The sequence below is a fragment of the Vanellus vanellus genome (assembly GCF_965231255.1).
Source record: "Vanellus vanellus genome assembly, chromosome: 7".
NCBI lineage: Eukaryota > Metazoa > Chordata > Aves > Charadriiformes > Charadriidae > Vanellus > Vanellus vanellus.
The window spans coordinates 20,635,629-20,663,576 of NC_138912.1; the positions used below are offsets into that span (position 1 = coordinate 20,635,629).

Consider the following 27,948-nt stretch of genomic DNA (forward strand, 5'->3'; position numbering starts at 1 on the left):
TGGCGTTATGGCATAAATTCCAGTACACTGGTTCAGATCTGCTCACAAAAATCTTGCTTGGTTAACTATCAGGTTAAATGGAGTTGTCAGGCAGCGTAAAACTGGTGTGTGTGCTTAAAAATCAGTATAGACTCTGTACTGTGATCAGCTGTTTGTCCATGTTGAATTTTCTGCTTAATGTGCTGAGCCAGTGTTGGTGGCCAGGGAACCGCGTCCTCAAAAGCCATAGACAAAAGAATTAAGTATAAATCCCTCAGGAAAATAAGTATAAAATTCTCTGGGGTTAAATCAAACTAAGCATTGGGCCAGCTTTCCTGACAGTGAAAGCCCTACAGGCCAAAGTGCTGCTGGGAATAAACCATCTCAGTTTTCAGAATCAGCGGTGAATTCTGGGTCTTCACTGCTATTCCCGGGATTCCCATTTTACTGCTGAGGTCCAGACTGTAAGTGGAAGGTGTCAAGGTTTTAGTGGTTCAAAATCAGGATTAGAACAGATGATGTTGCAAGAAAAAGAATTGAGCAATAGGAGTTAAAACTCTGATTTCTTGATTGTAGAGACAGACGTTTGCTGTTAGAGCTAACACATCATCTCTGTTTAAGAAAAACCAACCAAATGTAAGCACGTTACATGCTGCACTGGATATCTAACCTAACTAGATCAACCAATACCTTCTAAGATTTGTTTTAGTTTATTTAGTAAGATTTATGCTTTCTGTACCACAAAAAGAAGAGGACTATGCACCGTGTTGGGGAAATGGAAGAAGTGATTTAGTTTGCCACTTGTAGAATACTCCTGTGCTTGATTTATCAAAACTACTCGAGAATAGAATCGCAGAAAAAAATAGACTGACTGGAAAGGGCCTCTGGAGATCATCTTTGTCCAACTTTCTGGTCAAAGCAGGGCTGACTTCAAAGTCAGAGCAGGACCCTGTCCAGGTGAGTTATGTATATCTCAAAAGATGGAGATCTGACAGCGTCTCTTGGGCCGTGTCCCACTGCGCACCCACTCTCAGCATGAGTATATCCCTTGACCTCATGACTGTGCTCTTGCTTATGCGACCCAAAAGGGGGTTAGGTGTTGGCCTTCAGCGCTGCATAGGTTTACCCAGGGCATATGATCAAGTCCTTATCCGTAAGGATCCTCGGATAACCTAAGGAGTCAGTCCTCTGACCTATGCCAATCTAAGGGGTTGTTGCAAGACTTTGCATTTGATGAACTCCACGTGGTTCTTGTTCCTTCCTATCCTGAATAACTTTCAGTTGCCTAAATGCGGTATTTAGTTTTAGCACTGGGTTATGACAGTTTTTCTGCTTCTTTTGTCACAGAGATTTTCTTGGTAAAAAATAAATAAATAAAATCAAACCCTCACATTTATTTTAAGATTATGACAATGCAAAAGCATTTCTAAATTCTCCAATATTTCTCTGGAAATTCACAGTTCCTGAGTGAACCTGTTTACATTTACATATTACCTTGGAAAGTTCACACAGGTTGCCTCAATAATTGCATAGATTACAAAAGGAAAGCAGTTGGTTTATTTTCATACGGTATTGTAAAACTATGCAAAACTTTGCTTTCTAGTTTTCTGGTGAAAAATGAGTCAGCGGGTAGGTAGCAGGTACTTATAATTTCTGACATGTCTTGACACTTCCTAGGATTGTTTCTCCTAGATTATAATAAGATCCTGTTTCCAAATATAATTTATAAATATTGTTGCAATGACAGTATTTCTGATTCACAAGAGTATATTGACACAGCTGCTGTGTTTTCAGCACTTGTTTTACAGGCTCAAGTCCTATTACTGACTGTAGCTCGTGACTTCTACCCAGATGAGGTTTTGACCTGGACATTGGACTGCTTCTTGTGTGCATGGGCTGGCCGGTGGCTGAGACCTACAGAAAATGGGGCTGGGAATCACTTCACCCGCCTTCAGATACTGACAACACAGACACCAACATGGGATCAAATCAATCCCACCCTGAGTGGCTTATGTGGGGTCCTGCAAGAGCCTGGTAGTCTTAGAGCTGGACCACAAGACTAACTTCCCACTGGCAGAAGAGTGATGACAGGCAGTCACCAAGTGACAATTTCAAACTGGCCTGAGAGCTTCGGAAGCCAAAAACTGCTGTACAGTTGGATGGGAGCGAGAGGCTGCACCACACTTGCCACTGCCAGCTGCCCACCAGCTCTCTTCCCTGGAGGCTGCTGCCACCGCTGATGTGCTGCGCTGGAGGTGGGTCCACGGCCACTAAAGCCACAATCTGGCTCCTCGTATTGGTTTATAAATGCGACAGCTCAGAAGCTGTTTCAAAGGCAGCAGTCTTTGGTTCATGGACAGGACAGACCCTGGTGACACGACAGGACAGACCCTGGTGACACACCAGGACAGACCCTGGTGACACACCAGGACACAGCTGTTTCTGTGGCTCAACAGCTTACAGCCTCACTGCTTTCCTGCAGCAGGCACTGCGCAGGAATGGGCAGAAATATTTTTCCCCATTGTATGAGAATTTTCAGGGTCTAGCAGTCAAATCAGCTTTCAAATTTTTGCACGCCCCCCCCCCCAAAAAAAAAAGGGGCTAATTATTTTTTTTTTTCAGAGTTCCATAGTCCTTTATTCTCATTTCAAATTTCAACAACATAATTTTATGTTTGTAATCTGAAATCATGTTGGGTTTTTCTTCATTACAAGTACCTTTTGGACATTTTGAAAACTTTCATTATTTTTCAAACAAAATGGCAAAAGGGCATTTTTTTTTCCTGTTAGCAGCTTTGGTGTTCAAAGCTCAACTTTTAATCTTTAAAAAGAAAATAATTAAAATATGCTGAACAGGTTCATTCTCATTTTGGGCAGCAAGAGATATGTGTTCTGAGACTTCTGATTGCAACTCAAACACACATATAAAATGTGAATGTAAACTTTGAAAGTGTAAATGTAACTCACCTAAGGGCAGGCTAAGAAAATAAACCTAATAAAAAAACGATTAAAAATGAAGGTTTTATTACAAACCCTAAATAAACTCCGGAGAATGCCAGCAGGGTTCTCCGCTCCCACCCAGCCAGGTAGCCTAAACAAACTGATTAACAGCATGATTATGGCCATTCCACTTCTGTTGTTTCTTGGGTGACAGCTCATGGATTTATCTGTTGCCTCTTGAGCAATGCCAACCTTCGGTACAAGAAGCCCATCAGCTCCCCAGAGCTTTGTGCTCCTCAATACCATCCGGCCTTTCCTTCTACACCACATACTGTCATGAGACCAGCACTTTGTGGCAACTCCTACCTGCCTACACAGAAGCCCACAAGGTAGGTCATGCTTCTTACTTGATAGGTATGTGACCTTGCAAGTTCCATGATATGTGATAACCTGTTCCTGTTCCATGTCTTGTCTCAACCCTTCCAGACTTATTTCACCAAATGCTCCAAGGTGCCTGGGACAATGCTAGGACCTGTATTTTAAGGTAAGAAAATGGGACAGAGGGCATACGAAAGGGTGGAGGAAGGGCTTTGCAGTCCTGATTTAAGAAAATATGTTGGGAAAAATAAGGTTCAGAAAGCTGGAAGTGAAAGGCTGAAAGGCTATATGGATGAACTCTCAAATATTTTTCAGAATGCTTTAAGACCCTGCCTCTAAATTTTGCATGACCTTGCACTGCCTTGTTCTTAAGCCCAAAGAATGAATTGCAATGTCCTCCTTTCCTTCATTCATGTAATATTCAGTTTGTTTAAATGGTTCCATCTCATTCTCTGAATCAACACATCTCTGGACATCAGTGAACGCCATTATCAGTTTTTCTGCAATGCCTTTCATTAGCACAGAGCATCCGGATCCTTGGAAACAACTCCAGAGGGATGTGGATAGAGAAAGGCCGAGTCCTAGTTTCCCATTGAATCAGATATTAAGAGCTGGAGCAGGAGTGGGCTTGAATTTAAGCATGGTTAGAAGTGTGGGCTGAAGAACTGAGGCGGTGTTACACATAAACTATGTCACTATCCCTCATGAGAAGAAGAAAAAGAGGGAAAGGAAAGTTTTAATCCTTTCTTTGTGCTATTTTTCAGAATAAGCACAAGGGCTTGCCTTGTTGATACTAAAATAAAGATGTGACTTTTTCCTACTTGGCAAAGAACAACGCCAAGTTGTTCTTGACAGCATCAAAATACCTATCCAGCTAGCATAAACATAGTGTTGGACCACCTTTGTCCTCAGCTAGAGATCTGAGACAAGTTTATTCTGCCAGAAAGCCAATTACCCTGTCTTGTTAACACCAGGTGTTGCAGAGAAGGCAAGTGACCATGTCTCTGGAAAAGGTGAGCTGTTTTCAGGATTTCTAAAGTCCCAGGCAACGGTCAACATTTTTGAAAATCAGGTCATTGTTTTAGTGGCTCTACGTGAATCCAGAAGCTAAAACTAGGCAGCTATTTTTGAGCATATTATATTGTTCCCAGATACGTTTCACCAGAACAAAGGAGGAATAAACAATAGTACAACTGATGTATATTTCAAGGTCCTACACACTTCCAAGCATCTGAAAAATTCCAAATAAACTAGCAAGTCCATGGGAGAATAAGGACCACCCAAAGAAAGTGAAAACCTAAACCTGAGATATCACATGTCTTTTGATTTTTAACTTTGACCTCCACAACTCTCAATCTTCTAGTAGCTCTTTTAGGCAATAGGAGATCACTTTTCTGCCTTTGACCAAGGTAAACAATGTCAATAATCATGTTATCTACATTTATGTGAGATCTGTTCAATTTTCAAAAACATTGGATTCTGGTAAGCCAGAGCAGCTGCTTCTGGAAAAAAATTCTCTCCAAAGGCAATGTCAAATGGTTAAAATGTTAACTTACACACTGAGTTTACTGCTCTCTTCTGCAGTAGTTGTCCATTATGGTCAACTAGAGTAAATCAATTAGTCTTTCTGTATCTCGTTTTCCTGCCTTCAAGTAGCACTACTACTTTTTCTCACTCTTTCAGCTGCTCCCTCCGAAATATTTTCTCACAAATCTTGGTTAGAAGACTTATTTTTGTGGGAAAGAGCACATCTGGGACAAAACATCTTTATATGGCATCTTCATTAAAAATCCCAGCCAATCCCCGCCAAACCAGTGTAGTTTTGCCTCAACAAATCCTGGCACAGTCCCAGCCTGCACTCCCAGTCGCTTCAAATGGGGACCAGTGCTGGGGACCAGGCGTAGGTTTGGTAAAGGCATAGCTCCAAGTAGAGAACTGGTGCTATTGAATAAGGTTCCTGGCAGACTAGTCCTCTGTGCCACTAGAGATGCCACAGGGTACTTTCTTGTCCTCCATGGAGGAGGAAGGCGAAGGATGGTTTATGGGCTGTCTTCTGCATGTTTATAGCATTCTGGCTATAGGACTATAGTCCTGGCCAGCTCTGAAAGGAAACACAGAGTTCTCTTAGACACAATACTGTACAGCAGATGGGAAAGAAGATGTGTGTGTATCTACTTGAAGCTTGGTGCGATGTGTGTTGAATGAGTATAATACCTGTGGGGACATAAACCCAATAGGTCATATGATCAGGCCTGGCACACTGAATGACTTCTCAGTGGTATGTAATTTAAGATTATATTCTTCCCCTCCCAAGCACTTCCGCTGCCATGTCCTGAAATTTCTGTCCAAATCCATTGGCTGTTCAGCCCTGGCCCAGGCTTTGATTAGAGACTTTCCTCTTCTATGTTACATGTTCCCATACCTAAGGATCATGTAATTTCAGTCCAGAGAGCAGCTCTCAAATGAGAAAAAAAAAAAAAAATCCAGTATATGCAGTCTCCATTAGAGTGGGAAAAGAAAAACAAAGGAAAATTAAAAAAAAAAAAAGAAAGCAAGCTTACTTTCGTTACAAGTGGGACCAGGAACGTAAAAGTTCAATTACCAGAACGCATTTGCTTTGTACATTTTAAACCTGCTGTATCTAGTATAACTGGCACATGCAGTTGGGTCTAATTGCTGCTTTCCAGCTTGGCCTAATTGATGCTCTGATTTGCAGTCACCTTCCTCTATGAGCCCATGTTTCATTACATTTTACCCTTGCTCCCGAAATCCTAAAATCCCCATGGGGAGAAATAGATTACAGCAATCCAGAGCTTTTGTGTGTGAACTGACAATTCTTTCTCCCCTCTACTTTTCTCCATCTACACATGAACAATGAAAATACATTAGGTTGACAAAGAGACATATTAGTTACCTCCAAATACTTCTTATTTGGGCAGGCGCAACTGCTTTTGAACTCACTAGGAGTTTTACTTAAACTCTGAATGAAAACCACAGTGGTATAAAATCAGCTCAGAGATATTTTCATAACTTAATTGGGATGTTTATGTTACAAAACTGTGTTATTCTCAGTCTCTGCTCACAATTACAAAGAAAGAGTTCTTTGCTGAAGAATATGTCAGTATTTTCCATAGAAAATGATTTAAGTAAAAACTCTTGAGATATGGAAACCTCATGTTTTTAGCTTTAAATAAGCATTTCACTCATCATAAAAAAAATCCCTCTAATGTCTCCTGCAGCTTTGATTTCAAACACGTCACATTCTTCATTAAAGCAATCATTGTTAAAACAGAGGGACATAAAGCAACATAGGATTTATTCCTTCATTAAACTGATGATCCGTATATGAAGCCAATTAACATTATGAGTCTGGTGAACATCAAGTGTAAAGAGGTTACAGAAAATTAAAAGCAGTCACCTTGGTCTTTAGATAAAGAAAGAACACTTTTACATTATAAATTATAAGAGTGTCCAAGCGGGACAAATCGGCAAATTTGGTTAATTGGAAAATACATTTTACTGCACATGAATTAGGGTAAAATAACCTTTTAGCTGCTAGCCTTTTTTTGTGGTCATTTATTGGGGATCCTTGGAAAGGAAGTGTTTGGACATGGAAAGACAAGACAGACATTTCATCAAACTTGAGCCATTCAGACTTTCCTGAGTTTTACAGATGATCCCCTCAAAGCTGGGCACTCTCAAGGAAAACATCCATTCAGTGATTTTGCTCGTCAGTTCAGTGCGGGGTTTTATTGTCATGGGAGAAAAATGAGAAGTGTTTGCGTGTGCAGCACAAGAGCGGTTCTGCTTTAAGGTAGACAAAAATCAGCAAAACATCTATCCAGAATTATATTTACTTGGGCTTTTCCTTGCAGACCTAGTAATAAAAATTGATGTAATGATATTAACAGTAACAATAACAACGATACTAATACTGATAACAATATTAATAACAATAATAATAATAATATAAAAAGTGTATGTGAGAGAGACTTTAAGGACTCTGCACAAAAAGGAATTTTTTGCTCCAATATTGTTGCTCCCCTCTGTGTATTAGTTCATGCTTCAGCTTGGTTTTAGTGCTTGCCTTTGGTAGCTAGATGAGAGTAACTAACTGGAGAAATACTAGCAGTGATCCAAAGCAATTTTCTGCTGGTTTTTTTTTTTTTCTTTTTTTCCTGTGGCCCCAGCTTCGCAGGAAGGCGCCTACAGAAGGGGGGTTCCGGGGAGACCCAGCAACACTCGTGACAGCAGCCTTCCCCCGGGAAAGGGGCTCACCCGGCGCTGCCCCCCCCCCCCCCCGCCCTTCCCGCGGGCCGGGCGGGGCCGGGCGGGGCGGGGCGGGGCGGGCGGTGCCGGGGGCGCGGAGCGGCGGGCGCTCTCCGTGGTGCTGAAAGGCGCCGCCGCCTCCGCCCCCGGGCTGCGGCCGCCCGAGAACGGCGGCCGAGACGCCGGAGCGCTAACTTTTAATTATGTCAACCCCACGTTCGGTGCATTAAAATTAAACAGGCACCGAACGGGCGAGGGGTGGGGGATTATATATTGCTTAGTTATCTCCTTGTTTTGCAGCTGCTGCTCCTTGGGAGAAAGTTGAGCCTCTCCCGGCTCGGGGCTCCTTCTGCTTCTATTTAAAAAGCGGCGACTTGGAGCGCTTCCCCGTGCTCCATTTCACCCTCTCCGCCTCCTGCAATACGCTGAACTTGCAGGCTTCAAACTGCTGGGGAGAGTGAGTCTTGGAGCCAAAACAGCAATGCAGCCCCCTGACTAGAGCAAGGCCCGAGAGCGCCCATAATGAAGTTATTATTATTTTATTAGGAGTTCTTATGATAAAACACTCTCTCTCCCTCTCTTCCCAACGTCAGAGAAAAAGGAAAAGGCACATCTGTCTCTGTGCAAAGGGATCCGGCGGTACTGGCCCTACGTGGATTTGAAAGCTCGGGATAGAGAAGCTGGCAGGGGAGATCCAGACAGTACCTCCGGGTTGTGTTCCTCTTTTTAAGGTTAATTGACCTCCAGCTTGTGCTGCTATTTTAAGGAGTACAGTCGGATTCAGAACATTGGTCTTGCATCTTGCACAGTGCTGTAAAAGCCATCTGAATTGGTAGTACACTTTGCTGTTTAGAGGCTTGCCTGGATGGTAAGTCAATATCTGTTGTCAAACAGTGATATCCCTAAAAACGTTTACGTTTGTGTATACATGTAAATATATATATGTGTATATATATACAAACATGTTTGAATGCAACTTTCTAAATCTATCACTAGTATGCTAAAATTATAGGTAAATGGATAAGATCAGATCAACTCAGTTTGGATCTCGGATACAATTAATTTTTGCCTTGCTTTGTTGAAATAATGCTTTACAGGATTGAAATGTGACTTCAGCTTGAATAAACATTGGGGCAATTTCCACATCTATGCCTAGTGGGAAAGGCAGATAGAGCAGGAGATATTTCTAAGGCTTATTAGTGTTTATTTAATGAGATCTTATATGCAGAATAACTTTCCAAAGACACCATCTCTTCAAAATCTCTGTCTATTTTTGCACCTGTATCGTCTGTATCCATCTCCTTTGCTCTGGTATGAACGTGCTATGTCTTTAAACTCCCATCAGATCTAAGAGAGCCTGTGTAGATTTGCTCGCCCTTCCTGCACAGAACATTACAATGTTTATAAAATATTAAATTTGTGTAGTCTGCCGGAGAAGCAATTGTTCCAAAATAAAATCAGCAGTCTAGACGAAACATAGACACCAGAACTTATCAACAGTTGTCTGACTTACATCTTCTGATGCATCTTGAGTGGGTCATAATACCAACTTTATTTTCAGTGGTGCATAAATTAATTACACGCATTTAATAACCAAAATATCATTATATTCCCCCTTTAATATCATAAAGGCTTTACGCCAGGGAAGCACTTAATGTGCAGGGGGCCATAACAGGCTATTATCCTTGTGTAATGCTATTACAGAACCAATTATGCGCCATTATACTTGCTTTTTTTGCAGTTTATGTGATTTGATCCAATCCCGCGTCCCTGACTTGAAAATTTCATCTGGGTACTTTAAAGTCTAATTTTCACCCGGGCTGAGGCAAGGGCCATCTCTCTCCGCTGAGCCTCTGTCTCGGGTGCATTTTAAAAGTAATTGCAAAGGGTCCCGCCGCATATCATTTGCAGACGGGAAGCGCGCATAAATCCAGAGACCCCTCGCTGTGAACAAAATCAAACTTTGCCGTGGTACGATCGCTTGGAAAAGCAAGGCGTGTGCCGAGCGGCCCCCCAAAACCCATCCGGCGGCAATTACCGGCGCTTTGTCAGCGCAGGAGTCCAGGCGGCGGCGGGGCAGGGCTGGCCCGGCACGGCGCGGAACGACGCGGAGAGGCGCGGAGCGGCGGGGGCACCCCGGGTTGGAGGGCGGGGGGGGGCCGCCGGGGGGTCGCCGAGCCCCGGAGCGCCAACGCTCAGAAAGTAATGGGATTTTGTTGCTGCTGTTCACATTCCTGGTGTTTGCTGAGAAATGACGGGTTTTTTCTTTTCATCTTTTTTTTTTTCCCCCCTTTTTTTTTTTTCTCCCCCTGCTCTGCATACCACGTGGGCCATTTGTAGGGCCCAATAGACCTATCCAAGTTACTCACTGTAGACAGCGCTGGAAATAATCAGATTAAGGCCAATTATGCGTGAGATTATAAAGGCAAGTGCTGAGAGGCAGAGCATGCTGTAGACAGATATAAAGACATCTGGCCACTTCCAGAACTCCACAGAGCCCTTCTGTCTCTGCAGCCAACAACTCACAGCGCCTTATTCCCGTGCAAAATACCCCCAAACCTTACTGGTGATTTTTACTTCTGTTCGGTTTAGGTATGGATTACTATTTCTATTTGCCTTCTGGATTTTTTTTATATGACTGCATATAAATTTGATTTTTTTTTTCTTGCCGAGGACTTTGGTTTCCAACCCGTTGGATGCTTTAAAAAGAAGACAGCTTTTAGATTTTATTGCTGTTTCATTTAGGCAGAATAATTTAGATTTTTTTTTTTAACAGTTCATCCTTAGCTAGAAATATTTCTTTTTCTTTACGCAATTATTTGCTCTGAAAAGGAATCTTTGAGATAATTAGATAGATAGATGGATGGATGGATGGATGAATGAATGAATGTATAGGTGGATGGACAGATGGATAGATAGATGAATGAATGTATAGATAGATGGATGGATGGATAGATGGATGGATGGATAGATGGATGGATGGATAGATGGATGGATAGAAGAACAAGAGATAGATAACCTGCTATTCGTGGGGGGGAGGGGGCGAAAGGACGACACGATACCAACGAGAAGCAACAAAGTTTGACTGGTTCTGATTACTGTGCACCTACCACGGAGTTTTCTGCCTTTGGCTTTTTCAGTTCGTTGCACAGGGTTAGACACTACTTTCTCCGCTTCCTCTGGGATGGGATCTAGGATTATCAATGAGTTTCTCTAGGTGCTTTCTTCTAGTTATTCACCTATTCTGTTCTTTCCCTCTCTCTCTGTCTTCAGGTCGGCAGGAGACACCTCGGCGGTGCGCGGCGGTGTCCGGCTGGGGAGCTGGTGCCGGTGCGTGGGTGCGGGGGGTGCGCGGAAGCCCCGCGCCCCGCGGGCTGGCCCCGGCCCCGGCCGGCCCCGCAGCGGCGGGCAGCGGGAGCCCGCCCAGCCGCAGGGCCATGTTCTACTTCCACTGCCCCCCGCAGCTAGAGGGTGAGTGTTGTCGCACAGAGACGTGTGAGTACAAGAGCTGAACTTTGGGGGGGTGGGTGGTGGGGTGCGCTGGGGATAGAGGGACAAACTGTGGTCTGACCTGCTCCAAGACTGTCGGGGTACAGATATGTGGTGAGATAAGATTCAGATCTATAGAGACAGATAAATATAAAAGCGCATCATCTTTTGCCTTGAGAAAACACAACCCTATTCCCCCTTCCTCGCGCCCGGCTTTCCTCTCTTGTCACAGGATGGAAAGAAGGATTGCACGTTGTGGTTTTGTTATTTTTTTTTTTTTTTAATTTGATTCCTGTTGGAAAGGCCTTGTTTTTACACCCCCACCCCCGTCATTTTGCCACCTGCCTCCCCTCTGTGGATAGCGATCCCGCGGTTGAGCCTCAGGCTACGAAAGAGATGCTTTTCTCCCCTCCCAGCACAGATGTTGGTGTCATGGCTGTAATCGGGACACTTTCAGGACGTGGTCACGCCTCCTCCCTCCAGCCAAAGGGACCGCATAAATCTTTAATGATATTTTACAAACATTCTGCGGGAGGATGGGGAAAGACGGGGCACGACTGGAAAAAAAAAAGCGGAAAATAAGTATTTAGGAAGATTTTTTTTCTTTGTGTTATTTATCAGAGGGTTTTGTTTATTTTTGTTGTTGTTGTTGTTTATTTGTTTCCTTTTTTAAAAATATGTCAGCCTTCGGGATTTCCCCGTGTGACCCCCCCCCCATATGCTCAGAGCCCTCCGCACCCGCTCCCTCCGGCCAGCCCTCGTCGTGCAGGGAGCATCCCCGGAGCACCGGCCGCGCAACTTCAGCTCCGGGCGGGCTGTCCTGCCGTGCCCGGGCATTGCACGGCGAGAGAAGCGGCCCGTCCCCGTAAAATCCCCCTGACCGCCCCCCCCCCCCCCCCCCCCCCGGTCCTTGCATGGGCATCACCCGGCGAGCAAGGGGCTTTCCCCGCTGTAGCGCTGCCAGGAAGAGGTGGTCCAGCGGTTTCATCCTCCTCCGAGGAAAGGTCATCCATCCCCCCCTTTCAGCTCCTAGGGCCAGAGGGCTCAAGCCGGCTGGAAAATTCGCTCCCCAAAGTTGTCCTCTGCCGGGCGGGCAGTGCTTGGGGTCCCCCCGCGCCCCGCCAGCCTGCCCGGCCGCCCCCGCCTGTGCCGCCGGGCGCTGGGGCGGCTTTGTTCGCTAGTTTTTGGCAGGACAGCTTTGGAAATGTGTTCTTGTTTGTTTGTTTGTTTCTCCGGTGACAGTTTGGGGCCGGTGCCTGGTTTTGGCGGCCCGAGCCGGGGAGCGGTCCCCGCGGGTCGCAGCCTCCCCCGGCGCCGGGGGCTGCGGGCGGAGGGCACCACACCGGGGCCGACCCGTCGTTCTCCCGGTGTGGGCAGCAGCGGGGTGAAGGGGTGGCCGGTCTGCCCTCCCAAAGGGTGAAAACAGCGTAGAGCATCCCAAGTAAAAAAAAAAAAAAAAAATACACCCCCCATCCAACATCCCCCCCCATTCACCAAACGGAAGAAGCGGCAACAGAAAAGCCTTTTTTGGCCAGCGTTTTCGGTGGGTTTGGGCACCCGCGGAGGCCCGACTGTGCCGGAGGGAAGTGATCGGGCTCTGGGGTCATCAGGACAGTATTTTATTCTGTGATGAGCATCTCCCGGGGCCTCAGAGAGCCGTCCGTGTTTATCTTCCAAATGATGCCGCAAGATGAGCGGCGACCCCCAGCCCCTGTGCCCCGAGGCAAGGTCGGCCCGGCCCGGGGGGGGGTCCACCGGGCAGATATGCGAGTAGGGTCCTGGAGACATTCAGCAACGCTTCTGTGGGTTTGGGTACTGTTGTGTTCCTTGAGGGTTTGGTGTTTAGGTTTTGGGGGTTTGTTTTGTTCGTTTGGGTTGTGTGTTTTGTTGTTGTTGTTGTTTTCTTGGTGCTTTTTAATTTTTGTTGTTGTTGGTTTTGGTTTTATTTTTACTCTGTTTTGTCAGCGAACAGAAAGGGAGCGAAGCATTTCAGCCAGGGCAGCGGTGATGTGTGACTGGGGGAGCCGCGGAGGCCGGGGGCTGCTCCACGCAAGGTGGTTTGCATCCCGGCGGACTGCCTGCTCTCTCCCGGCCTCTGACCGGGGACAAACTCCCGGTGCCCCAGTCTCCCCCTCAGGCCTCTCGACCATCCCCGTCGGGGAAGGGCAGGGGCTCCCTCCTCCAGCCCCGCTGCCGTGGCCGAACCCCACCAGCGCTACGGCCGCCTCCGGTGCTCGGCGCTGTACGAAGCCGCGGGCCCGTGTTCTCTGTTTGCCGCCGGGGCGAGGGCGAGCACACGGAGGGGCGGCTAGCCCGCTGCTCGGAGTGTGAAAACTGCCAGTGGCCCCAGTCCTGCTCTTTCCAGGCACGGGGGCTTCCCCTTGCTCTCCCGGCAGCCAGGCAGGGCTTTACGAGGTCAAGCTGCCGTCGCCACGCCTGGGTCAAAGCCTCGGCTCTTCGTCCTTTTAAAACACAAAAGGCCCGAAAAAGACCCTTTCCCGGGGCGGGCTGCCCCTCACCCGCTCCCGGGTGAGTTCAGGTCGGCAGGACCCCCAAGTGCCGGCAGAACACCCCCTCCCCCTCCCCCCCAAGCCCAGCGGGGCTCCCGCGGTGCTGCCGAGGCCGGCCGAGCTGCTCGGGGCCCCGCGGCGGTGGGGCAGCACTCTCCCCCCGCTCCGTCCCGCTCCCGAACGGCTCCGAGCCGCCGGTCCCGCCGGGCTGGCCCCGGCCCCCGGCCCTTTGCCCTCCCTCCCTTCGGCGGGACGCGGCGGGGGCTGCGGTTCCGCGCCCCGCGGGCCCTTAACGCGGCTCTCCGCCCGCAGGCGCGGCCCCCTTCGGAGGTCACTCCGCCGGCGACTTCGACGACGGGTTCCTGCGGAGGAAGCAGCGCCGCAACCGCACCACCTTCACCCTGCAGCAGGTAGGAGCCTGCTCCTCGCTGCCCCCCTGACCCGCACTCCGATTGCCCCTTGCCTGCTCCCTGCCTGCTCCTGCCTGCTCTGCCCGCCCTGCTGCCTCGGGCGGCCCCGCTGTCCCCATCCCTCGCTGGAACCTCCCAGGGGCAGCTGGACGGACGCCCCCCAGGCGGCAGCTCGCCGGCCAGGCCCGCGCTCCCAGCTGTGCCCTGCCCCTGACAGATGTTTGCTCTCCTCCCCTCCACCAGCTCGAGGCACTGGAAGCCGTTTTCGCACAAACCCACTACCCCGATGTGTTCACTAGGGAAGAGCTGGCTATGAAAATCAACCTCACGGAAGCCAGGGTGCAGGTAAACATTCGGGGGAATTATTTAATTCTCGGGTATTCAAACTGGCAAACTTTTTTTTTTTTCCTTTTTTTTTTTTTGACATCATGACTGCAGAGTGCACATTTGGCCAAAGAACGCAAATGAAGACGATCTGTCATTTTCATGATGCACTTTAATAACATCAACATAATGTGGAATATTAGATTAGGTTGATTAATCGGTCATTCATAATTAACTAGTGATAATGTTCTACACTAATTTGTCCGCGTCTCCAAGGTACTAAATTACATCAATGCACATCCATTTCCTTGCTTTTGGAGGGGGTGTGTGTGGAGAAAAGAGCTGAGACGTGATTCTCCAAAGCAGCTATGACCACTGTCAAGCAATGGGGTTAGTCAGCTGCAGGGAGCCCAGCTGCCAGGAAGAAATCTTCTGCACTTCTTCAACTTTTCTCCCTTTCGCCTTCTTTCTAAACACTTAATTTAGACAGCTGAAGATCCTGCAGAGCAATTCCCGCACCTTTAATATGATCCAATAAATACCATTGGCTTTGATTACCCTTTTTCCACCCCTACTCTTTCCCACCGCTTCCCTTTCTTCTTCCTTCCTTCTCCTGATCTTTCCCCCCCCCCCTTTTTTTTTTGATCCAGGTGTTTGTCTTTCCGTATCCAGGGGTTAACTTTGTGTGTGTGCAGGCTCTGCTAAGAACAGCAGTCCTGCAGTTGTCAGAGATGGATCCCTGTAACTCTGCAGGCATCCACCACAGAGTTACAGGCCGTTTTTTGAATACGATTATGTATTAATTTTATTTATGGGGCTTTTCTGCACGCTGTTTTTGTATTTTTTTTTTTTTTTTTCATTTAGGTGCTCGGGGTTAAGACTATGCAAAGATCTAATTGTAGGAAATATAATAGCTTGCCTTTTGTTCCCTAGGGTCATGTTAGTATCTCTTAAAACCCAATGGCTGAAGAGAGATAATGGAATTCACCGCAGTAAATTGGGGATTGTAAACAAATTATTTCTCCTATAATCAGATTATGCGATCCTGATTATTAAATCTGAACATGAATCATTGGTCATATGCGGGCAAATTAAACTGATTATTATTTGGAAATGAAAATCTCCTTTTGCCACAGCATTGTAGGTACTGGTTTAAAAAAAAACAATAAAAAATGCCATTTTGGCTATTGGCGCCTAAAGACTGAACTGCAAATTGAGATAAATGGGACAATTATTGAGCATTCAGAAGTGGAAGATCATAACTTCTTCCTGAAAGGTGCAAGGGTGAGATAGGGGTGGTGACAATTAGATTGCTGAGGACTGGTGTTTAGCCTTGTTGTTGGCTATTATGCAAACAGACAATAGATGCAAGCATTTGTTTAGCCTGCTTTCATGCAGGGACACGGGGAAACACAGAGGATGGGAGATATGTTTACATTTATACCCCTTGCTCATTCAAATATGATTAATGTGCTATAAAGCGGAGTCTTAATCGAAGATGATGTTGTCAAACAATAACTAAATAGGGAAATAAACGACTTCATCATGCTCTTTCCTCAGAAGCAGGCGAACTGTCAGTGCAAAGTCATTAAAATATGATAATGAAAAATAGCTCAATTAAATGTTGTTATAGCTGTGACCTTCATTCAATTAAGACGCAAGAAAGTGTCTGCATTTTGCTTTGCATTTAACTGCTCTAAATTTAGAATATAGATAAAATCATTATTCAACGTTTGCTGATACATGCAATTAAAAGGCAGCTAACTAAAATGGAGTTGTAGGAAGAGAATAATAATAATAACAATCTCGCCTATACTTGAAGTCATGTATTAAAATGTGGATTTCCTGACCTCAAGAAAGGCTTGGCATTTTCCACCTCAAATAAGGTGCTTTCAGAGCATCAGCTGCAAGGTGAATGGAAGAAAAAAAAGCGTTTGGATTAAAAGTTGGGGGGTAAAATAAAGCATATGAATATTTGTATTGCATTACAGGGGAAAAAAATAAGTTTTGGAAACTGGTGTGTATTAAACTGTAAACAGAATGGTCTTCCAAAATCAGTCCTCTTTTGAGTCCTCTAAATGCAGACTGGAGAAATATATCAGAGGAATGACAGCAAGTACCAGTCCTCTCCAGGAAATGAGCTGGATAAGTGGCCTAATACATACCTTTTCGTTTCTGACCTCTCTGATTCTAGCAGCAGCTCGTTTGAAGACATATACGGTTTTGTTAGAGTGCTTAGATATGTGGTTAAGTCGATCTCTATCCAAAAGGCTTTTAGATGTGTTAAAGCATAGAAATCAGTGAGAATTAACCATGTGCATAAAAGCAAGCACACGTTTAAATATTTTGCTAACTGGCACAGTAACATCAAAACTTTTTCATTCTTTATTTATTTTTAACATGCCTTTTAAATATCTTTAGACTTTCCTGGCTTGTTTTCCAGACACAGAAATATTCTGGATACAAATGCAATCCTAAGCCTCAAGTAGAATAACTACAGGGACCCAAAATAAGAGGAAGTTTTAGCCAAGCTTCTAAATGACCGATTTCACTAGAGTAACAATTTCCTTGCTTTGTATCTGGCTAAAGATGGTATTCAGCCTGGATTGCTCTCCTGCTCCAGGTGTGGTTCCAAAATCGAAGAGCTAAATGGAGGAAAACAGAGAGGGGTGCTTCTGACCAAGAGGGCTCTAAGGAAACAATGGCTGAGGTGGCGCCTCCTGCGAGGAATTTAAATTCCCCTTCTCCAGCAGATCAAACCAGGAATAAAAAAGAGGGCCTGGAGATCCAGCAGAGGTGAGAGTAATACGTGTAATCAACTGCCTCTCTTTGGGGCAAGCATGCATCATATGTATGTACACACATAGAGACTTTCCTGCTGCTAAGCCTTGACCTACACAGTGTGATCTTCAGGTACAGCCCAAATCATTAGAAGCTGAGCTGTCTCTTGTGCAGTTCGCTGCTCCCCGTGGAGATGCTGGTGCCTGTGGGAGGCTAATGTTAACCAGGCTGGGTCCCATCTAGTTGGATGCTGAGACACTAACGTGTTTGTGTGCATGCACAAATGCTGTCTTTGGAATCAGCTGGTTCTGGTTTTGTAAAGAAGCTGCTCTTTCTTCTCCATCAGCCTGAGTCGAGCAGTGGGTCCTACAGGACCTTTCTTCCCTTCCTGCCTGCCGGGGACTCTTCTCAACACAGCCACCTACGCACAAGCTTTATCCCATGTCGCCTCTCTAAAAGGTAAGTGACTTTGTTTGGCTTCAGGGATAAACTCAGAGAGCGGCTCTTTCAAGCTAAGCGGCGTGGTCCCACTTGAGGTGAATCCTTCTTTCTGTTATGATTGGCAGTACTTGCGCTGACCGATGCTGCAGGTACAGGGGTGAGTCTCCTGTTGTAACCCGTAGCATCGTTTGTGGCAACGCTCCTTCATTTTACTCAGTTAGTTTTAGTGAGGTCAGGGTCTGCCTCAAGGAGCAAGGCAGGTGGGGCTTGCTCCTTTAGAGTTTTCTTTGCATGTGCTTTTTTTCTAAGAGTCAAATTTATACTAATAAATTAGTTATACACATCCTTTTGCATTATAGATTACCTGGCACCGTTACTGATGCCTCATCCGCTCTTTGCATGCGGTTTCCTTTGCAGTACATCTCCGCGCAATGCCAGACCTTTCTCTTCTTGAACAGGAGGTCCCCTTCGAGAACTTGAATAAAGTGCGTGGGTGGGGACAGGGGAGGATACGAAGTAGTCCCTCATCACCTGGGACCCAGGTTTCAGGAAGGGGTACAGCCAGTGTCCATATCCTTTTGAGTTCCCAAAAAGCAGCAGTATGCATCTTTTAAAAATAAATCACCAGCTGATCCATTAGCTGTTCCTGGTCTAACAATTTGTAAGACTAAGGGTGTAAGCAGGATGAATTCAATTTATAGATTTATAGGATGCAAAACCTCATAGCACTGCCAAGCACAAAGTGGCACATACATTTACTCTATGCCCCAATGGGGTGCAATAATTTGTGAGGAACGTTCCCCGGTCTAAGACCCTCCACTACAAACACAGCTGTCCTCTAATACCTCTCACTGTGTTCTCTGCCATACCTCGTGCTCTTCCTGAGTATTTCCAGTTAAATCAGTCTTGCCAAGGTATATTCCTTGAAGCAAATGCTTGAAACAGCTGAGTTTTGCATTAAGTCCAATGCCCTGCCCCCAGTTCCCCCTTCCCTCCTGTCTTTCCAAAACAGCTGAAGCCAGACACACCATGCAGCTACTGCTGGGACTCGTGATTTTGAATCGAGAAAAGCCATACAGGTGTGACCCGAACCCTAAAAATTATAGGATGGCTGTCGACCTAAACCCTGTAAGTGAGCAGCAGCTGTTGGACTGCATGAATCCTCTTGATTTCCACCCTGGATCTCTCCCTTGGGGCAGAGACCTTTGGCTTCTTCCATTGAGCAGGAACAGCCTCTCTGGAGTAGATATAGGTGAAATTCTTCAGGCAGAAAGATTCTTCGTTGGTAAATGTAATCCGGGGCAGATTGAAAAGTGTGGAAATGGGGTTGTGTTCAGTGAATAATTTTGGATGGAAGTAAGGGATTTTTTTTTCTTAAAATTTGTGTTTAAGCATTTTCAAAATTAAATGCATCAATACGTTGTCCTCACTTGTTTCATGTTTAAATGTAGCTAAATATTAGGAAAAATAACCTCAATAAACAAACGCCAAGATAAATGAAAAAAAAAATTGCCACAGGGTTTTTTTTTAGTTTTATTTATTTGGAAGACTTTCAGATATTCTTGTCTATTATTTTACAGCTCAGCCACTACATTGAGAAATTAATAATTTGCTCCTTTTTGCTCGATTGCAGTTTTACAACTTAGGGGCAGGAAAAATCCTATTCCTGAATCTCTTGTAGAAATACTTATTAGACAGTCAATTACCCAGGCTAAGAGGCAGTGTCCCTGAAAAATTGGTCCCAAATGTAAATATAGGTTTTTTTACAATTTGTGTAGGGATGGCCAGTTGTCAGATGCACGCATGTTCTCTTGATGAATGTTGTCAGTTGCGTGTGCAGTTCGTTGCTGAGATGCTCAGTCTGTATGTCCTGCCTGGCACTAGAAATCTCCTGATACATGCAAGGGGACTGGGATAATGCAGTATATTTTGATTTTAAGAAATCCTGTTACAGATTTGCCTATCTGCATATCCACCTACCAGGAGCTTTGTGGAGCTCCCTATAGCTGTCAACATATTGTTATACTTGGAAAGAACTGGTAGACTGAGCTGTTGCTTTGAGGGGAGATCTTTTCTTCTGCAGCTAGGTCTCAGTAACATCAAATTTTGGCTTTGAGGTTAAGGGGGAAGAATTTGTTGTTCTGTAAGGTGACAAATTTCATTTATATAAGCAGGGAATAATTGTAGCATCTTTCTTGTGGTATTTATACATGGAGTATTGTCTCCTCTTTCCTTGGCTCATCTCCCCAAGTTCCTCTTTCCCTGTTTCTCCAAGAGCAATGGGCTGGGGTAAGGGCTGCGCACAGCAGACATTGAGCTTCAGTCTCGTTAATTGGCAACGATGAACAGGATGATCTCTAGAGGTTCTGAGTGGACCAAAAGTATCACAGGCCTGATTGACATTTTATTTTTCTTTGGTATGGAAACACAAGGTGAACGATGGTTCATCTAAACCAACGTATTTGAGAGCACAACCAAGCTCACGTGTTACTCTGGAGGAAAGAGATAATGGTTGTGGGAAGGAAGGAAAGGACAGGGAGAGACACAGTGTTCACAAAACCTTTGTTTGATCTTCTTCGTCTTGCTCAATTCAGTTTGTTTGACTCTCCCTTCCCATTTTCCCCTTTGAGCTAGGAGCTGATTTGTACACTTCAGGCCTGTCAAAGGAGAACTAACCCTATACTTGGGTGGGCTTTGGTCTGTGTCCTTATGTGTCCTTATGTTATGCCATGTGAAATCACATCAAACTCAGCACAGGGTAAAAGATTCTGAGCTGCTTCATTTTTGGATTGCTTGGATAAGGAGAAATTCAGCAAGTAGTAAGGTTTTCCAAGATATCGCATGTTTTATTGAAGAGTGACATGGTCAAGAGCTCTTCCTGGTATCTCTCTTGTGCCAACTTAGTTCTTTGAAACTACTAGGAACTCTTTGTGCTTTTGAAAGCAAAATAGTTGCTCCAGAATCAAAGCACCATTTCACTACCAATGGATGCATGGCCCCGCTTTCTTCTATGCAAAAGTCAAATTAAATGCACCTCCTCTATATGGATCCCATAAATAGATATGTGTTCCCACCATTGGGAGAATAATAATTCTGGCCAGTAAAGGGAATCAGGTTCTTCAGTAAGGCTGTAAAAGCTGCCTGCAGACAAATGGGCACTCTCAGCGCATCGGATACTACTGGGAAGCTGAGGTTATTTTCTTTTTCTATTGAGGAGACAAGACGTGCTTTGTTGGGCTTGTGAGCCAACACTTTGTTGGTGTCAGTGAGTAATATTTGACTGATGCTTTAGAAGGAGACAATTAAGATCAATAATCAATGCAGTGAATAACAAGTGATGATGGTGATGTAACTAATTAATAATTATTTTATGCTCTCAGGGACCATTTTCATTCCGCCACCTGAGACTTCTCTGTCTTCTGTAAAGAAACTAATACCTCTCTTGCTCCTTCTCTGACTTTGATTGCTTGGCTCCAGACCCAGATTTCCAAGGCTGCATAAACAGTCTAGGGCATATGCTTCCTGGGTCTCATTTGTAGTATAAGGATATAATAGTCGATGGTGAGGTTGGTCGAGTAGAGACAAGAAATCTCAGGACAGCCTAGCATGGGGCAGGGACCGAGCCTGCAACTTGGCTTTTGGAAAGACTGTGCTTTGCTTGCCTTGTGCTTTGTGTGGCTCTGCAGCTCTTCAACAGGCAGCGCTCATCTGATCCCCACACGTGCCACTTCTGGGTAAATGGGGGATATTATTGGAGCATGAGGCTAGATCTGCTCTGACAAATGAGAAGGCGGCTATTCCCCCTGAGCACTATGCCCCATGAACCCTGCTGTCTCTGAAACTCAGATTTTTTTTCCCTCAAAGGGGTGGTATTACCACCGCAGGATGTTCTGCGAAGCGAGCAGGCTGGCTATACAACAGCAGTCAGAACTGTAATTCAGAGCATAGACTGTTCCAGAGAAGAGTATATTACCACTGGACAGTTTTTCTCTGTTTCTACTAAATATTGTCTATTCAGTAATACAACAGACCTTTTCCTTTCCTTAGGTGAGGCCTCTCCCTTGCTGAAGTTTAGCACTTTGGAGGCTGTACTTAGTAGCCAGCATCTGTTAACTGCCACATCACCTCACTACATACTATTCTTTCAGGAAATACAGTTTTTCATTTGAAACATTAGCATCAGATCATAATTTCTGTGGTATACAGGGTTTCCTACTGCAGGTTTTAGTTCTTCACCACCGGCCATAGTTGGGAAGAAGGTTGCCTCACAATAGGTGAAATTTCTGGTGTTCGTTAGTCTCTGAAATTGTCCTAATTTGACAACTATGCTACTTCATTGTGGTGACTTCGACATTTCCATGATCTTCCAAGATGAATCACTTACTGTAAACCATGCATCTGCAGTCCATTTAGTAGATTTAATTGCAGACCTCAAATATGAAGGGAAAATACTTGTTTTATTTATGGGCTGTATAACAATAGAGTCATCAGGAGAAGCTAGCGTTCTGCGCAGAGAGAGACCTCAAAGTACCTTCTTAATGGATGACAGCATGAATGCAATTCATTAATGTAGAAGATGTTATTAATGGGTGTAAACAAGAATCTCCGGTTTTTAGCGGAAGTGTTCTACCATCCTGGTGGCTGAGGCCAAGAGTGTGTCTGTTACATACACTGAAATTTCCCCAGACCCTGTGATGAGTGCAGCGTGTGAGGAGAGAAATAATTACACTTGCCAGGGAATTACTTTCATAATTCACCCACAGCTCTGCTCTGTGCAAGTTATAGCTCAGTTGGTTTTCACGGCACCTCCACACCACTGACAGAGAAGCAGGATTGCATTATGCACATCAAAGTGGATGTTCCAGGGCACCATTGATTAGGCTCTTTTATGGTTTGTTGCTGCTGTGGTTGCTGTTGTTCATATTAGGGAGGCTTAATTGCAGTATCCAGGAAAAAAAACACAACAACTAGGACTGCCCATCCATTCCGTTTCAATTTCTGTTATGGAAAGATGAAGAGAATTTGCCCAATTCCATTGGGCAATTCCCATTGCCAAGGCTGAGAAAGAAGCGTTCAAGGACTGAACTTACCCTTGAGCTGATGTTTACTGAATTGAAGCACCACTGCTTACCATAAGACTGGAGAATGGGAATTAAAACTCTTGGGGTCCTTTATTTTTTCTGGCATTCTTGATTATGGACTTACTGACTTTTCTCACATAATATAGCGAATAGATCAAGGGGGTTCTGTTTGGCATTTTCCCTAGTTTATCTGCCACTGTGACTTTAGAGAATTTAAAACATTTCTTTAGTTTTCTACAGATGCACAGACCTTGAGCAAATTACTTTTTGATTCTTGTACCACAAGTCCCCAACTCTAGCACTGCCCTACATCGTAGGTAGATTTTTTTTTTTTTTGGTCTTGATCACAAATATTAGGGAATACGCAGCTAGTAGGAGCCCTAAGAGCCATGGGAAGGAAATCGGTGCTGGCTTGTTCCTCCAGGACAAATCTTGATTAGGTTAGAGGACCTTAGCTGGGCAGGGGTTCCTGTTCCTCTTGGAGTGCCACGTGTCAGCAGGATTTAGGGTCAGATCATGTGGAATGGAAGAGCGGTAATACTGAGCTGACAGTATTCAAAGGACTGGTTCTGTTCTCCCAGCTTTTGTGGGCTTTGCTGCCAGCTTTCATGTCCAAACAGGCAAGGTCCTGGCTTCTGAATTATTTTTTTGGGAACTGTGCTAATGGCACAAATAAAGGAGGATGAAATCCTCCAGTTCCAGTGTTATTCACACAAAACCGCTCCTGCTAGAGCAACTGAGCCAGATCATCAGCTCTTTGTTGTTTGCATTGGGCACATAGCCAAGGAGATGTGAAATTATAACATTTAGGCTCTTCTGTCAGCTCTGAAGTGCTCTTCCAGCCTCTGGGCAGCACAGGGTGTCTTCCACACTTAACCAGCTTAGGCACTAGAAGGAGGAACCATCTAGCACTTCAGCAGCCTTGAGGCTACCCTAAATTATATTGGGAGCATCTGGTTCCTCCTCATTTCGGGCTTTAAGTTCGTGCCTCTGATGCTCTTCTAAACCTCCTGATTAAGAGTTCAAAAAGGTTTGGATAAAGCCACTTTTGTTTTTCCTGCTTGTGCCTCAGACTTTAATAGACACAGTGTTGGCATCATGTATGAAGAACAAGAGGGAGCTCCCTTTGAATCAGCTCTCGCTGGTAAATGTCACTATGAACTCGAGGTTGTTGTTGACCTTCCAACTCTTGTGAAAGTGACTTCAGAGTTTGTGAGGATTTAGAGCTCAAGCATACCGATGTGACTGCTATCAGATGAGAACAATACTTAATTCAAGCACGATATTTTCGCTGCAAACAAACAGCATGCATTGACAGGTGAAGACTTTAAACGGGAATTTTTCCTCTATTCCCTCCATGTCAGGTTGCTGGTCAGCTGCTCTCATCAAGTGCTGATATGCACAAATACTGCAAGAGGAAGGCGACTGGGATTTTGCTTTTTAGAAGGGATATCTATTAAATTCTTTAAACGGTTGAGTTAAAATACAGAATAAGTGTTTTAAATAGTTATGTATCAATATGGGCCCCGCTTCCACCCCACTCTTCTTAGCTGAAACTGAACCTTGGAACTGCACAAAAGGGTCTGCAACCAAAATTGTAGATCAAATATCATTACAACTGAAATGTGACGTTGGCAGAGACAAGACAGAACTAATTTAATTTTTCCTGTCAGTCTCTGTAGTAGATCAATTAAACTGCCAAGTGGATCAAATATTTCAGACTGTATTTATTACATTAAGTATTTATGTTCAGGCTGAGCATTTAAAGTATGATCTCATATAGGAATACAAGGAGGTTCAGATCAATTCAGTAGAATTTGCTGTAAGTTAATGGAAATCTAATTGTGTATTTTAATTTTGTGTACAGGAGGCAGTAAGTTCCTGAAAGAAAGAAAACAGTACCCTGTCCGTATTGTAGCAACCTGATCCAAATCCCATTAAAGTAATATCAGACTGTCATAGATGTTAGTGGAAGCTGGATCGGGGTTTAGGGATAATGGCTTAAGCCTCGCTGATTTTGATGGGAGCTAGGTGCCTAATCTCCTCTGAGGATCCAAAATTAGTAGGAACGATTCCTTCCTTCCCCACTGTGGACTCAGGGTTACTGCAATAAGATGGAAAACCGCATTGATGTCTGCTATACGTGGATACCTCTTTCCTGGTGAAAGCCACATCTCTGTCCATCGTGGGCTGACTGATGGGCAGATGGAGACCTTGGGCTCCTGAGTCTCCCACTGTTTGTCTTGCCTTTCATGCCAGCAAAGTTCGATACTACCCTCAGACACAGGCGATTGCAGGGAAGATTCATCCTTCCTTACAACCTACAAACAGAGCTAAATCCTACTCTCCTGTATTCTAGCTGGACCCTGGAGCAAATCACACTTGTTACTTTACATTTTTTACAGGTGTGAGCTGTTGTTTTGCAAGTGTTTTAAGCTCAGTGAAAATGAAAAGAATGGTTTGTGGGTGCATTATTGCTAGAGATAGCCTAGATTCCACCACAGGTAACTGCACCCTCAGGTTGCAGAGCTGCTAGGTGATATCAGGTCTAATTATTAAGCAAAGAGCTTAGATGGGTACCGAAGACTGATAAATATTTTATCCCTCTCTAACAATGGAATGAAAATTATTCTTCGGGGATGGAGCTGATTCCTGCTCTTTTGAAAAGGGGAAGGCTCTTTTCCACTTCTCCCCATCTCCCACTAAGGAGACAATGTCCGTGCTCGGTCCTGCGTGAGGTGCCGCGGCCGGGCCAGCCCTCCCCTCAGCCTGCGACCTGAACAGCCACGTTCGAAAGCCTCACTCGGTTTCTGTTAGAAAGCAGCAGTGCAAAGACAGCTGATGCACAGGCAGGCCTCCGTGCTCCCCCACTTCAGAGCTGAACCTTAAGATAGTGAGGCTTAATTGTAGTGAAAATACATACCTCTGTGTGGCTTCTGCAGCTAAAGACCTGCTGCAAAACTGCAGGGACTCTGAAGTGCCCATCTTCCTCTCCTCCCTCTTGTTGAATCAGTGGCCATCCAGCACCCCTGAAGCGGCTGCGATTCAACAGGGCAAAAAAAATGACTTTATGAGCATGGTTGTTGGTGGCAAAAACTGTAAGTTGAGTTACTGAGTGGATTTTGTTATAAACTATCCTTCTGACCTGTTAAAAGCAACCACAGAATTCAAGATTGAGCTTCCTAGTGCTAAAAGCAAAAAATGGAGGATTTTAGTCAAGTGCTGAAACTTGCTTGTGCAATTCATTTGAATGCCTGGACCCACGGAAATGTTGGTCTGCTGTCATATGCTCTGTCAGAGGAGTATTACAAGAGAAAAGAAGACTTTCCGTTTACATCAATTACTTGTCCCTTGTAGATTCTCTTTTTTTTTTTTTTTTTAATGCAAAGAGTACTTTTTCCTGACCGGTATCTGCAAGCTGCTAATCTCTGACAAGTGCTGTGGAGAAGTCTTGCCAACATCCTAAAAACAAACAACTGTCTGCCTTCATCCCTAGCAGATGGGTGCTGACCCGTTGCTACCAAGAGCAGAAGTGTAAAAGAAAGACTACCTGCTCCCTGCAGGTTATTAGTTCCATCACTTAGTCATGAGCCATTTAACTCAAATATTAACTGCAGAAATTAAAGCAAGTCCTTGGCCTGGAAAGATCAGAGGAAGACATTGCATCGTGTCAGGATGTGCACAGCCGGGCTGTTTCTTGTTGGGAGGTAGCGTATCAGCAAAGGACAGCCTTTTGCCAGGGGTATAGAAGAGGATGTGGAGTTTGGGCGGCCTCTGAGACCCTTGGAAAAATGCTGTCACCTAACGTTTCTCATCAGAGAGCAAATTATAGGAGCTCAGCCATCCCACCCTGCCTTCCCTCCCTGCTCCTCTGACACATTCTCCTTGATTCCATAGACTCATCTAAGCTAGGTACCGGGATGGCTTTTTGGATAGACTGCATGTCCTGCCCAGCGGTCAACCTACACTTCCAGGTGTGCTTGTTTGGGAATTGGCCCAAGTCCCAGTGTTATCAAAGATAAGGCAGAGGAAGAGCCTGAAGTGGTCCAGCTCAGGAAGGTAGCTGGTAGAGTGAGGAATGCCTCCTGTCAACGGGTTGCAGGGGAGACTTTTGACTCAAAGGGAGAGGAATACCCATTTCATCCTCTCTCCAGTGTTTTATTGCCTGCTTGGAACAGCCCATGTGTCTCAGATGACAGGGAAGAGACGGTCTGGCCCATCTCTTGTGATAGTACTCAAGCCACGTCAGCAGCAGTAGCTTTAGGTGGGCTTGGCATACTTCTGGAGGCTGTTCTCTTCGAGGTGTCATCCTTAAGCAGCAGAGACATTGCGTGAGTAAAGGTAGAACAGACTCCTGCAGGTAGACATGATGCCAATAGTTGGCAGGGCCAAGGAAAAACCTGTTTCATCTTATAGTGAGATAGGAGAAGGTCATTAGTTCCTGCATAATAACCAGGATATTTTCAGCTTTCTCTCTGCAGTAATCCTTCAGGTGTAGATAAGTGACCCACACTCCCCCAACAGATGCAGCTGCCCAAATTGATTAGGCTTCAGTGTGTGGGTGGAGGGCAGGGGACACCTCCAACATGAGGCTGATGGTAGCCACAGAGCAGCAGCTTGGTATGAGAGCATGGGATGAGCTCAGCTTCGCTTATGGGGAAATCTCATGTGTGTTCTAAACGTCACTGTTTGCTCCTGACTCTGCTTGCTCTCACTCACTGTGTTTGTCACCCTGGACAACTCACAGTGTTAAGATCTCTCACAGTGGGCCTCAGTAGGATCTGGCTTTTCCAGCCCTGATCCCGAGAATGTCTGTGTACCCACTAAAGGTCAATAGGGGAGGGGGCTGTTGCCATTCGAGACTCCAACCCCATCTCTGCCCTCTCCAGATTGACCATGGAGGGAAGAGTCAGACACTCCCATGACCTTCTCCATCAGTGATGGTGCCTTGTCTCCTTCTTCCCCAGGGAGCCCGCTGTGCTCATGCTGCGTTCCAGACCCCATGGGCCTCTCCTTCCTGCCCACCTACGGCTGCCAAAGCAACCGCACTGCCAGCGTGGCCGCGCTGCGCATGAAGGCCCGGGAGCACTCGGAGGCTGTGCTCCAGTCTGCCAACCTCCTGCCCGCCGCCAGCAGCAGCCCCACTCCTCCTGCCAAACCCATCCCCGAGGGCAGCCAGGACAAGCAGCCCTCTCCGGCCAAGGAGCACATGGAAGGAGAGAAGAGCGTATGAGGCCGGACTGGCGCCGGCCCCTCGGCTCAGGGCAGGGACCTGCCACTGGGGCCCTGCCGCAGGGTGAACTGCAGTGTGGCCGTGCCCCGGCAGGACGCCACGGGGCCACCAGGG

The 27,948-nt window shown here is 45.6% G+C and overlaps 1 protein-coding gene across 1 annotated transcript; it reads left to right on the forward strand.

Annotated features, from left to right (window-relative positions):
- Positions 1-11,002: 11,002 nt before the first annotated feature.
- DRGX (dorsal root ganglia homeobox) lies at positions 11,003-27,834 on the forward strand (the record flags this gene model as incomplete). The annotated part of the gene is made up of 6 exons (XM_082486581.1): positions 11,003-11,036; positions 13,877-13,974; positions 14,218-14,319; positions 16,922-17,094; positions 17,426-17,538; positions 27,569-27,834. The coding sequence occupies 6 exons, from the start codon at positions 11,003-11,005 to the stop codon at positions 27,832-27,834; spliced, it is 786 nt and encodes a 261-aa protein (XP_082342707.1).
- Positions 27,835-27,948: the final 114 nt, after the last annotated feature.